Source organism: Toxorhynchites rutilus, chromosome 3 (assembly GCF_029784135.1).
Source record: "Toxorhynchites rutilus septentrionalis strain SRP chromosome 3, ASM2978413v1, whole genome shotgun sequence".
NCBI lineage: Eukaryota > Metazoa > Arthropoda > Insecta > Diptera > Culicidae > Toxorhynchites > Toxorhynchites rutilus.
The window spans coordinates 215325345-215339257 of record NC_073746.1 but is presented as its reverse complement, the minus strand read 5'-3'; the positions used below and the strand labels follow the sequence as shown (position 1 = coordinate 215339257).

Below are 13913 nucleotides of genomic sequence, written 5' to 3'. Positions count from 1 at the left end.
CCAGGAAGGTTTTGCTGTGTGTTTGGTGGGATTGGAAGGGAATCATCCACTATGAGCAGCTCAACTATGGTCCGACTCTAAACTCGGTTCTCTACTGTGAGCAGTTTGACCGTTTAAAGCAGGCGATTGACCAGAAGCGGCCAGAAATGATCAATAGGAATGGTGTTGTTTTCCACCAGGACAACGCTCGGCCTCACATATCTTTGATGACCCGCCAGAAGCTACGGGAGCTCGGATAGGATGTCCAATTGCACCCACCGTATAGTCCGGATCTGGCTCTGGTATGTTAAATAAAGCGTCAAATTTAGATCAGAAATACGACATTTCTTTTTCTCCAACCCTATATCGGTGATTTACTATTAATTAATAACAGGAAAAAAGTCGAATTTCGTTATTAGTGTTGGAGGACCAAAAATTACTCTGTTTTGAGGAGGCTCAATTAGATGACTATCAAAACTGAATAAAGACGAAGAAAACATATTTTCTGGAGTTTTTTTTTATTCAATTATACCCTTTTCTTCAAATAAATGCCAATAAAGCCTGAAAAATATACAACACAACATTACAGAGAAGTTCAACGTTCGGTCTGTGACATTGTGCGCGAGTATACGAGTTATGATTTTCCATGCGAGTACAGGAGGTTTAATGACGATGAAAACAAACAAAATAAGAGATCGCGTTCCAAGTTGACATCAAGACCACTGACAGTAGTTAAAACTTCAAAAAAATTGAAAATGTTCAGCGGGAATATTTGAAATTGTAACCTCCTGGTATATCCCGGTATGTTGAACTAAACTTGTTGGTCGTTAGGATATGGACAAGATAAGGGTCAAGTTACTATGAGGATTAAAATAGACATTGCAAATTTTGGAATACCCAATTGGCATGTGATAAATACACAGAACACAAGAAAGAAAACTATATAGAACTGAAAATTTTATTTACAAAAACTGCATTCTCTTTAACTGAATTATCAATTTTAGTCATTGACGATACTTTGTAAAATGATGGAATTTACTGTTGTACTATAAGACAATTGAGGAATTGACCATTTTCTGCTTCAAACCACGAATGTAACGAAAAATACAGAGTTCTAAACAAAATTAAGAGTTTTTTTTCTTCTGATAAATACATATTTCTAATATCACATACATGACTAATAGTTATATGGTGTGTTTCTTGTTCGATAGTACGTTTGTTTTTCCTTCTGTTTCTTCAGAGTAGTCTTAACATGTCTCAACTGTACAAAACGTCTAAATAGGTAGTTGGGAGTGGATGTTGAATGCTTTTTTTTACTTGTCTTCGTGTGGTACAATCTTCTTCCGTATCGGTTCTTAGTTCTTCTTCTCCTCTGGAGCAGCATCGGCTGGCTTGATTTCAGGATACTCCAATTTGACTCCTGGCTCGCAGGTGAACTTAGGACAGCAGTATGGGAAGGGGGCGCTCTTGTTAGTCTTCTCAGTGTCCAATTTGCACTTGTCGTTGGCCAAAGGCAGTGGTCCACAATCCTCAACCAGTTCCAATAGTCTGAAATTGGGAAAAAAGTTATTTGAAATATTCATACTGATCCAATTGCGGCAATCCTTACTGAGCTGCATTAGTCTCGGAAACAACACAGGTGGAACGGCCGCAGAATGGAGCGAGGTCCCAGGATTTGCCAGGTTCAACAGTGGCACAGCGAGTTGAAGCGAAGCACATTCCAGGGAAATCTGAAATGATATATTATACATATATCAGTTATATTATTGATAGTTGAATATTTTTTGTTGCATTTGAACAACCGTTTTATATAGCTTCTTCGAAATCTCTTTCCAGACATTGAACAAAACTCGAAAAAATGCGTTTCATTAGATCTAAATTCAGAGAAGTTGAAAGATGGAATATATAATTATTTTCTATCCAGTTCCAAAACTTGTTTTATTAATTATAGATACTAAACATCTAATGCTTATTCGTCATTGGAACTCAAACTTGTGACGTCCGACATAAATACGTTCGTCAACAGAAGAAAAAGTCTCGAAAACCAGCTCTCGCAAGACTTTTTTTTCTTCTGAAACAAGGTGTGAAGTAGAACAATCAATATACTGTATAAAAAGCTGTTCACTCTATCTGTCCCTTGCTGTAAAACCCAGTGACGGGTGTGGTTATATAATATCTGCACAAACGAAATCTACAGACGGCGAGACGGAGAACCGGTTTGCATATTGCAGTTTTATTGTCACGGTTAAAAGAATGATTAATAATGAGTGTACTGTTACTTTCATTTGGAGCCACATTGTAGGTATTTATAGTTTGTATAGAGATTTGATTCAACTGAAATGTGCGTAGAAGAAAATTGAGGCAGGATGCTGGGCATTATAATACCAAGAGTTCTTACAGGAAAAGTACTTCAATATGAATATCTAAACCTTCTGACGCCATGCATCAGATATGATTCAACACCTAATACGATTTAATCAAAAGTTAAAAGTCGTGATGTTTTTTCTAACCACCATCGCCCCCCTGAGTTGTTACATTATGCATGAATGTGCCCATTTATCAAGTTCTGCTTTTAAGGTCTCGCAACAATCTCAAATGACCACCTTCTCCTTCTCCAGACCGTCTGAGTGAACGTATTGTATAGGTCGTGTGATTACTTAATGGCATGAGCCGGTTACCGATTGATGATGACTCATGCGCGTCGTGGAGATTTTGCCTCAACCGGCAGTTCCTTTCCGACTTTCCAACATGATTTCGTGTGTAAGTTCGAAAGCGAAACAATTGTTCGCAACTTCAATGCTAACTGATTCAACAATCTGCAAACAACTTATTAATGCCTAGCTTGTGATGATGTAACGATATGGTCGTTCGGTTTCTGCAAATGGTAGCGCTATTTGCATACAATCACTATATTTTCATAGTGATGGGTTGATTGTTACACAAAATGTATTCTTGGAAATTTATCACAAATATTCTCATATCTTTCAAGACGGTGATAATAACCCACCACTTCATAAATAAATATCGGCGGAAAACACTCCAACTAGTCATTCCAGGGCGTATATTTTATAATAATTTGCTTTATTATGATTCGTTTATTTTCAATAGCTGAATTGAAAATTATATAAAATATTTTCCATGATGTCGATAGGCGTATATTTTGTGATATATACTTAGGAATTACACATAGTTGATAGCTTGTCCATACAGTAATTGCTCTAATGAAAAATAATTGGTACAAAATATTGGATTATTCAACAGAAACGTGATCAATAATAATGGACTATTCGTAACATTTCCTCATTTTGACATCTAGCAAAGGATTTGAACTCAAAGCAAAATAAGTTTTACTCTTCAGCATAGGTTTGAAGACCTTTGAAAATGTTGAAAAAAAGTAGAAGGATCTGACCCTAGAGGCACGGACGGAAACTTGACGTAGGACTTTGAGGACAATTGCTTTTGAAGTGAGTTTTTGTAAATGTTTTGAAATCCGAAAATTCAACTCATTCAATAATCCAAATGGTGGCCCTAGAAAAACCGTTTGTTACATGAACTGAACTAAACCTCAAAGGAATTGTGAGAGATGTAGTGGTAGAAACAATCCGGATTCATCTCTTATTAATACTTTCACTTTTCAATAGTAAACTGAAAAAAAAGACAAACAATTCGACATTCTCTGGCTTTCTGGTATCGATGTTAATAAATATACATACACATACATACAGATCCTTATTAATAAAACCGTTCCTACAGAAATACTAATTGGTCGTCTCTTTTCTTTCGAAGCTATAATCTTACAACGCAATCTTAAACTTAAGTTTTAATAACTAGCTTGCCTAGGCTTGTCTGAAACATTTCGAACCTCTCAATCGGCAGCCAGTTTAGTTCTTTCATCGCAAAACTAACAATTACCAACCTACTCAACATCATATGCTACATGATAGAGACGTGCATTGAGCACGATATGATTGGACAACAACCTTTCTGATAAAATCTCTATCGACGTTTAATCCTCTAAACCAGACTCTCGTCGAAATTTTGAGAATAATAGAGTCCCAGCAAACATTAAATCGTATAACTTTTGCACATACTAAGTCGCATAAAAATTCGTATCAAATTACAATCGCAAAAAATACCAATCGAAGGATGTATCGGATGCATGTGTATCCGAAATCGTATAAAATGCAAAACACGATTTTCTATATCATTGATGGATTAAGTCGTGTGTCGGTATAACGATCATCCTAGTATCGTGATATAAATTATTATATACGCACATTTTATTCATTTTATATGGCATTATCGGGTCAAATCGCATATCAGTGTGAAAAGCATCGTACATTGTAATATGCGGCTTTATATGCGTTTGAAATATGGCATATATGTATATCGCCTCCACTTTTGCGTGTATATACCAGTTACATGCATCATGTATCATTCAAAAGTTTCTTGGATGTCTGTATATCGCCTTAAGCTATGGTCATTCATACGATTTAATGTTTGCTGGGGTATAGCCATCTTCCAAGCCATCTTCTCTCCTTTCATTCTGATAAGTGCATGCTATACGCATCCACTCGAATAAGGAAGCCAGACCATGGAGTAGAGATGAGTGAAACAATTCATTTTGATGTTCACGTTATCCATTCACCTAAGTGAAAGTTAGTTTGAACCGTTCTTTCGTATCAATATCGGTATCATGAACAACATTGAAAGTTAGCTGAAACTCAACAAATATAGGCAGCTTCACAGCTATCATATTAGATTGGATAGGACATTTCCTAATTTGTATGGAATTCAGTGACGTCGAGTGAACCTTTCACACCCGTGGCGGAAAAGTTCATTTGGTTATCACGATAACACATACAGCAAACAATGAATTGAAAGAAACTAAATTTTTTTTTTTGATTTGCTTTCCCGCTAGAAGATTGTTTGTTTATCCAATTCATGAATTAGCTCAGGTTTTCGGCACTCAAACACAACAACCACTCGCCGGAGTCTGAAGTGAGAAGTGAGAAATGGGTTTCATAGTAGATGAACGAAAGACAGCAGGAAACCCGAAAAATCACATGTGAAATGTCGCTCGACAGGAACGAGGCAATCATTTCTTCATTGCACTGTGGCTGGCGATAAAAAGTATGTTTATTTCAAGAGTCCTAAGCGTCAAAACTCTTGAGCAAGTCCAGGGGAACCATAAACATCGATTGCATGGCCAATTCGCCGTTGACGAAAGACAATGCCCTGTGTTTAGTAGTACCAGAGGAATTTTATCTACTTTAAACTACTCAAACCGACAACAAATTAACAAATTACCTCGGAACCCAAAGCTCGCACAAGGAAGCTGTGCGCGAAACGTACTCATAAAACCGCTTTGCATTGTGATGAATGGTGAGGTCTATATCAAGACCAGCACTAGACAAATGACGAGACAGGAATTATATGTGTCACCGTTCGGTCATGGAAGAAGAAACTATCCAGGTATGGTAAAAAAAAAAATCAAGAATCGTCAATGAATAAATCTACAGGTACGAATGTCTCCAGAAACGACTTCAATCAATCGATCGCTACGGTGTTTGCAAGCCACGAAGTAAGCCACCGAAAACTACAAAACGTTCGCCTGTGGGGAGCAAAACTGTATGCCGCATTCGAACTGGAGAAGCTTTCGGAGGATCAGTTCAAATACCTCGTGTTCGTGTGAATTGAAAATAAAAACGATGCGGAATTTAGGACCAAGATTCGTCAACAGTGGTGCATGCGGTAAAGCGAAAACACTTTGGTGAGAAGCAATCCCGCCCAGGACGAGGTTCGCCAGCGTCATGGTCGATTCTTCGTGGTCAATCAGCAACTCAATTTGCTTGAACTGAACCTAACCGTAACCTTCAATCTCGGAACGTTGCTAGCCAATAACTCTTTCCAAACTGCTTTTCCAGCGGGATTCTGCAACAAATCTTCATCCTATCGTTTCCTGCAATAAGTGTTAAGCCACCCTCGAAATGTCCGAAGTAACAAAGCAGTCAAACAACACATAATTGAGCTTCGGTCATTTAGAGTTTCTGTTTCTTTCGGGTGCGCAGGTATTTGTATATATTGGTAGGTATTGGCAGGTATTTGGATTGCTGTTAAGTGCCTATTTGCAAATTATTATCTAATTTCATGATAATAATTTGCAAATAGGCCCTGAACAACAATCCAAATACCTGCCAATACCTACCAATATATACAAATACCTGTCCAATGTACAAATGTGGTCAGTCAAAACGACCAATGTAACATTTTTTGCTCCGAAGCATCAAATTTCAATTGAAATCACAGAACAACAGTTACGATTGGTTTTTCAGACCTATTTTTAACTGCATGTGGTGAAAGTAGTGATAAAGATCGATTCATTTTAAAATAATTCGCGGAACAAAATTGCGATCTTCAACTTCGTCTTTCTCGAGTTAATGTAAATGTTACATAGGATCTTTTCAAAAGTTACGCGAGATATGCAAGTTCGTCATTGCTCAATGTAGTCGGTTTTCAATTCGTTTTATTAAAGTTTTAATTTGTATCTAAATACTCTTGTACGTGTTTTATTTGTATATAATGTGAAAGGTCTCCTCTCTATCGCGTACGTGAAATTTTAGATCTCAGTAAACCCGAACCTACCATGTATAGTCCGTCTGAGATTGGTACCAAACCAATAATTCTCTTCCTTGCTATACAGAAGTCACAAACACTTCACAAAGGAGCACTCATGGTGAGAAGATATTCAATCTGCATCATCTGGCGATATAATTATTACGATCCACCACAGGAAAGTGGTGGATGGTAAGTTTCAGTGCATTTTAAACTTAAGTTTAAAAATGCACTGAAAGATTATAGCTATTATATCCTATTCAGCCAAATTTAATAAACAAAAGAATTCAGGCGAACGATGGATCATGCAAACACCGCCGTCATTGGAATTCGATAGAGAGTATATGTGATAAATAACGGAATATATCGTCGGTCCAAGTAAACTAGGCCGAATTCTCTCATTTACCTTATCTGTTTGTTCAAAGATAATACCCTACCACCACGATAGAAGTTCGATAAAGAGTTTGCGCGCCCAAGTGATTTAAAAGATCTGTCGGTTGCCTTCCCAGGTTGCTCAATGTTAACTCTCCGCCGGCGCGATTGAAGTTCGGGAAAGAAGGTGCGCGATAAGTTCTGAAAGATTGCTTGGATACTATTTCATAGGTGTGTGTTTGTGGAATGTTACCTCTATTTCGTTTTGCCATTTCCCATTAAATTTTCAGAATGGTATCGAAGCCAGAGGATTTTTCCAACATTTTTCATTTGGAAATATGGATGTCTAATCAAATGATTTTTATTGGTAGCCATTGAATTCCAAAATAAAATATTTGAGACATAGTTGGAAACGTTGGAATGGGTAGTATCAAAAAAAAGAACCCATCCTTCAAATGCCGAAAGGCTCAGAATGTTACAAAAAGCAAGAACAATTATAAGTCTAAGATTATTCGAATAGTATTCGAAGATTTACCAAAATTTGCACGTGAAACGGAAAAGTCGTATGACAACACGCCGGCTCACACATCCATGAATTTTCGTAACTTTTCAACTAAAATTTAACGAAAACCGCTTCACGGAATTCACCGCATGACTCATTACAAAATTGTATATATTGTGAAGTGTCATATGTTGTATGGCGTTAAAGAGTTCGACGGTCAATATCAACTTCATGCGGAAGTTCTGCTAGATAAATTGAATCCGGTTGGATAGCGTGGAAAACGAAACAAAATAGAAATGAGCATACCTAGGTGGCAGGTGCGTGGCGCATCCTCGAAAACATTGCTAATGCGAAACCATTTGGCCATACAAGCTCATTGTTATAAAGCCAACCGGGTAGCGACCGGTTCATGTGATGCTGCAGGGTGGGTACAATAACCAAAGCTTAATGCAGTGAAGGCGGAACATGCTAAATCTATTGAATAGAGCACGTTCCGCACAGCGCGTTAAGGTCTTCCTGTTTTATTGCCCATGATGCAGCATGCGCTAGCATGTGCTGCTCAACAATAATTGATTTATATGAATGTTAGACTACTGATATGATTTAATAGCCCTACCCTCATTCTTTTTTCGCATGGCTTTTTGTTTAACGGTGATTCTAGGTAGTTTCAGTTGAGCAGAGGTGTGTATCATCCGGGTGCGCCCGATGCAAAACAGGCATTATGCGATATATATTTATTTGTAATTCCATTGCCCTTGTCCCGGAATCCAACGCAGAGGGAATCTTTGTTGGGTAATTCGATGCATCTATATAGATAAAAATGATTTGGTATCCGTTCCTTACGATTTAACTCAACAACAGAGCAACGGATCAGTATCAGGATTGAAGTGTCTCAGCCTGCGTCAGGTGTGAAGAAAGAAATTTTGTACTGCGAATATAGATCGCGCACAGAAAAATAATCGTCGGGGAACGTGAGTGTTCCAAATTATTTTAATCAGAAAAGCAATTTTGGGCGGGACGAAGTTTGCCGGGTCAGCTAGTAATTAATAGATTTAATTCTAGATTTCACTTTCCTTCGCCTCAGCTCAACTCGCGCGATTCGTATAAATAAATTGAGTAAGAATGAGTCCAATAGTCTTGAACGAAACTGATTAGAGGATGGTTAAGGTGAAGGTGGAAGCTAGCCACAAATGGCTGCCACAATGGCGCTCATTTCTTTCATCGAAAATCAATAATTTTACCAAACAGTGTGAGTAAAATTATCGTTTTCGCACACTTCCCATGAAGTAATATCAACCAAAATTTAATCGATTACTCACAAGATATTAAATTTTCATCTACTGTCGCACTGTATACTGAAAAACGTCGGAAAACTAGAGCAAGTGCTCCGAAAGTTAAATTTCCATTTTTCAATCTTCGGCAATGGTTTTGTTTGTATTGGTGAAAGCATCGTTATTTTTTCGACACTGATGCCAGACAACATCATCGAAACAGCTATCAAAACCACTCAATAAAATGTTATTCCTGAGTCATAGCGTTTCATGTCATAAAAATCAATAGAATAAAATTGTGTTGATATCAATACAATAATTATTTTTACGTTTAATGGGTCTATAATGTAAGTTTCAGCAACTTTAACATTGGGTAAGAAAATCATATTGTAGCCAGCCTTGCACAATATTTAGGACCGACTTCAATATCATCCCCAAAAGATTCAATTTCATTGCACAAATATGACTGTGACGCCAACCTTCAATAATGATGTCAATAAATTGGTACAATAGTATTGTGCGTGTATGGGGCGTTTATCGCGGTTCCCCTGCTGACCTTCAGTTTTGAAGTAAAGTGGAGTAAAACTGATCTCGAAGATTTTCAAAGGAGGAATGAAAGGAGAGAATGAAAATGAAATGAATGAAAGCATTCAGAGATGTCAGAATCCACCATCTTCAATCGACTCTGGAGAGAGTGAAACTACCACGCGATAATGGGGACTCATGTAATCGTCGACATTTGTGAGTTATGTGTTGCACAAATACGACAAATGCGCGAGTACTTGGCAGACCGCGTCGGGCTGTTTGCGCTACGACCTGCCATTGACGCAAGCGGAGCATCGGCTCAAATGCAATCTGCAGATAGTGAAGGAAAAAATGGCCGCAGAAGCTCACTCCTCGTGAACTTGAGTGGCCACGTGTTAACAACTGGTCTACGCGTTGTAAGTAGTTGAAACTAGTGTTCATTCAGGGTAGGATTATATCAAGCAATAAAATGCAGGCGGTTCGTCTGGCGTCAACAAAGATCGCACTGTTCTGAAAGACTGATTGACGAGCCTGCATTATTGATATCACTATTCCACTGAATATGGAGGAAACTCACGATCTTCTGGATGTGTCGACCATTGGTCTTGAAACCCAAAGATTTTTGTGAGATAAGGAAGATCCCAGTAATTGTTCCAGTTTTGGTCTCTGGAACTAGAATTGTTCCGAAACCCTGGAGGATTCGCCAAAGGTGCTGAATACAGAGAAGGAATTGCCCGTCATCCAAGAGTTGGAACTTTCACAATTTCTGGGACAAGACAAAGCATAAGAATGCAAACACGTACGTTGTTTCAAATTTTGGAGATTATTCCGAGAAGATGTATCGACGACTATAAAAACTAACATAGACTTTCCATATGCAGTGAAAATAAGATTTCGAACACACCATTATTGACTCTGGTTTGCGTGACGTCGCCAGACAGTCTGGTGGAAATAATTTCATTTCTCTCTGCCGAAATCGAACCTTACAGAACAATTAGTTTGTCGGCACAATAGCAAATTCCAATCCAACAGGGTAGATCAGACTTGGATCACTACAGAGTTATCCCTTCGCGCTGAAACGGCGAGTCTCGGCGAGCAGATCACCGGAAAGACTAGCCCTTCGAAAGGTAAGTAAATTATCAGCAAAAGTGGCAATGGTGCGGCGTGCGTCGGGAGTACTACCCACTTTAAGTGGCATGTTGCACAACAGTTGCATCAATAAGACGTCCGGTAGAACCGGTGCAACGACCTGGCGATTGACGTCGACGGTGCGACATCTTGACATCTTCACGTCATACATCGTATCGCAGAATAGGTGTCGCCATTTTCCGTATGGATTAACAGGGTCCACAGAAAAACGTTGTTTTCAGTTTTGTGTACATTATTTTGACAGCTCGATCTATTGAGCGAATACGCGAATCTATATGTTTACGTTCCACAGCAAGCATGGAAGCCATCTTAGGCGTGGTACACAAATTACGTATCGCTTAAATGAGCCTGAAAATAGCAGAATATGTGCTACACCCCCATCTATATAATACTAGCTGACCCGACGAACATCGTCCCGCCCAAAATAGGGAGCCTGCCGTACATATGGTTCAGCGACGAAGCACATTTCTGGCTAAATGGGTACGTCAACAGACAAAACTGCCGTATTTGGAGTACTGAAAATCCACATCAGTACGAGACAACAACATTGCATCCTCAACGAGTTACGGTTTGTGCTGCAATCAGCTTGCGCGGAATCATCGGCTCAGTGTTTATCGATAGTAACGTCACTGGCGCTACCTATCGGGAAATGTTGGAAGATGAAGTCTTCCCTGTCATGATGGTCATGCCCAATCTCAAACGTTTCATCTTCCAACAGGACGGAGCGAAGTCTCATACCGCCTATGAAACGTTGTTGTTTCTGCGTAGAGTTTTCAGAGATCGCGTCATCTCCAATCGCTTCTGCAGAATCATTGGATTTAACTATTTCTAAACGACTCGAAGCCGCAGGATACATTCAAATATAAGGAACTTATGTTCCATACGAATTGAATGCAAGAGATGTCGAACGGCGATTTTGCATATCCGAAATGTTGCTTGAACGGTGCCAATGGAAGTCTTTTTTGCATCGAATCGATACCGGGGACGGAAAATGAATTCACTACGACAATCCAAAACGCAAAAGACCAGGAACGACCAGTCATGAGTTGATATTTGTTACAGTTCGACTTCACCCGTCTTATAGGCCAGACCTTCGAACTACCATTTGTTTGGCTTAGAAAGATAAACGCTTCTTTCGCGACGGAATTCATAAATTGCAAGAAAGATGGGAAAAAGTAGTGGCGATCGATGGCAAATATTTTGAATAATGTATTAATTCTTTTTATTATTCAAATAAATGTGTTTTCCAAAACAAATCTAGTTGCACATCCAATTCATGACCATTTATCTACGTTTTATTTCAATACTGGAATGAGTCCCGATGAAAATGTCAATAATCCAGTTGAGTTCTCGAATTCACTTGATTCATTTGATGAGATGAAGATGTATTGTTACCACTCATCCTAACACTTCCAACAGATAGGCTATTCGAACTCAGACGTTTGCAGTTTCGAATACGACGAAAACCAAAACGACGTTGAAAATACAAACCAAACGCAATGCGTGGTATTTACAAAACATATTTATATCAAGCGAAAAGTCACACTCTCAATATTAGTATATGATTTGATTGCTTCCCCCATTATATCTTCAATGGGAACTGAAAATGTAGAAAACAACTATTCATTCACAGCGGAGATGTTCGGAGGGATTGATGTGGTGAACTCTTGTGGAACGAAGAGGTCTTGTCATTGAAACGTTCTCCCCAGCTCTATTCACAACCATAATTCGTAATGTATAATTTTTTTTAAGAGTCACGCGATTCCACCAGACACAAGATCACTCGTCAATTATGCTATCATACATAACAATATCCTGTACGGTTGTAAAATGCTTACGTAACCAACAATCATCTGTGGTGCAAGCGCATGTTGTTTGCTGGCGAATCGAACCTAACCAGCACTTGTGTCGGAAATTGCAAATACAAACAGTATAGTCTCCTTAAAATTTGCAGAAGCGCGATCGCGTCACGTCTGAGCGTAAGTTCTGTATCTTTGGTCAGTCAGCTGAATACCGCACCAAAAACAAATAAAAACACCATGAGATATGGGTGTGATTAGAATGATCGCGCTACGGTTTATGTGTTATATGGAGCACTTTGTTTCTCAACCTTAAATAATGCAAAGATCTAGAAAATTCCATGCAACCGGTTTGTCGAGTCACACATTTGCAATGGAGATCATGGATTAAGATTGGAGACTGGATGTACCTGATTTGCAGTGGAGCTAATGTTTTTGTCTCTTTTCGATAGACTTCGATAGTTTGTAATGATCACCTTGCAGTTATGTCAACCCACTCTTGCGCTGGGTTGGTGTAATAACAATGTTCAGTCTCTCGACGGTAAGGTCGCATGCATGACTGAAAATCGCACATTCCGCATCGCCTCTACTATGGTTGAGTGGCACTCGGTTAACAGAATAATGAAAATACAGGAAATTAGCACTCTGTTCCTTTCACACAGCCGTTGTAAATTGTCTCCACTGCGACTGGAATCAATTGAGCGTGTTAACAATCAACCTCCATCACCTGCACAAAATTAAAGTATTTTTGTTTTACTTCTTCGCTAGAAACGATTTTCCAATTATCCGCGTCTTATGTATGCTAATGCTGGATTCGATTTCAATTTCAATTGCTTGCACTATATGCTGTTTGTGTAACGAACATTCACTGTACTGAACACTTCGGACTCACCTCTCAACACATCAGCTGGGATGAGCCGTTTGTAGATCTTGACTCCATCATCTTCCTTTTCTTTGGCGGGTTCTTCGGCACCAAAGATAAGGGCCACGCAGAAGGCGGCAATGAGAACAACAACTCCAAAAGTGAATGGCTTCATGGTGTTTTGATACGCTGGAAAGCCACAACAATCACAATCATTTATTTGTACACTTCACACTTGATGGGTAATTTTCTAATAAAACGATGTTCATCAACAGAGTATTGCTCTCGGTAACTTACTAGTCGGGTTGACGAAGAATAGTTAGACAAATCTGATGTTGACGAACGATGACCGCCGTTCAAAATGAATGAGTATATCCGTTGCACAATATTTCTCAATGGTGGACCGCGAAGTTCGAAGTTACTTGGCAGCACACCCGCAAGTACGGCAAGACACGGACTGCACAGGAGTTGTGAACAGAGTGAAAGTTGATTCAGAAGTGTGTTCGGGAATTGAACTACCAGTCGTATTTATAGCAGTAAAAGGAAAAAAACACCCCGAACCATGAGACAACAATCAGCCGTTTTCTGTGTTGGTTTACTTGCAGCGGACGATTAGTATCGTTTCTGCTATATTTTGTATGCTACTTGTACTGATTCTCTACCACTAAGCCCCGAACAGGTAGTATACACGCGTGAGTAGAGAGGGAAAACTTCTTTAGGCTTCGCATAAAAGGTATGGGTAGGTTGCGGGTTTGCTCGAGTTTGCTAAACCTTGCTTTCTAGAAGAAACGAATCTCAATATGGACACGCGTACGACTTCCTTAAAATATTTAAGATCC

At 39.0% G+C, this 13913-nt stretch overlaps 1 protein-coding gene across 1 annotated transcript; it reads right to left on the bottom strand.

Annotated features, from left to right (window-relative positions):
• Positions 1-919: 919 nt before the first annotated feature.
• Positions 920-13593, bottom strand: LOC129775547 (uncharacterized). The gene is made up of 4 exons (XM_055780401.1): positions 13372-13593; positions 13105-13263; positions 1589-1709; positions 920-1527 (listed from the first exon to the last, which is right to left on the bottom strand). Exons 2-4 carry the CDS (start codon positions 13247-13249, stop codon positions 1335-1337), a joined length of 459 nt encoding a protein of 152 aa, XP_055636376.1. The 5' UTR covers positions 13250-13263; positions 13372-13593; the 3' UTR covers positions 920-1334.
• Positions 13594-13913: the final 320 nt, after the last annotated feature.

Excerpts from the sequence above, each read along its gene's own strand:
- LOC129775547 (XM_055780401.1), bottom strand. The coding sequence starts at position 13,249 with ATGAAGCCATTCACTTTTGGAGTTGTTGTTCTCATTGCCGCCTTCTGC. Across the intron at positions 1,710-13,104 it reads CCCAGCTGATGTGTTGAGAG|ATTTCCCTGGAATGTGCTTC; the intron begins GTGAGTCCGAAG and ends ATATCATTTCAG. Across the intron at positions 1,528-1,588 it reads TCCGAGACTAATGCAGCTCA|ACTATTGGAACTGGTTGAGG; the intron begins GTAAGGATTGCC and ends TCCCAATTTCAG.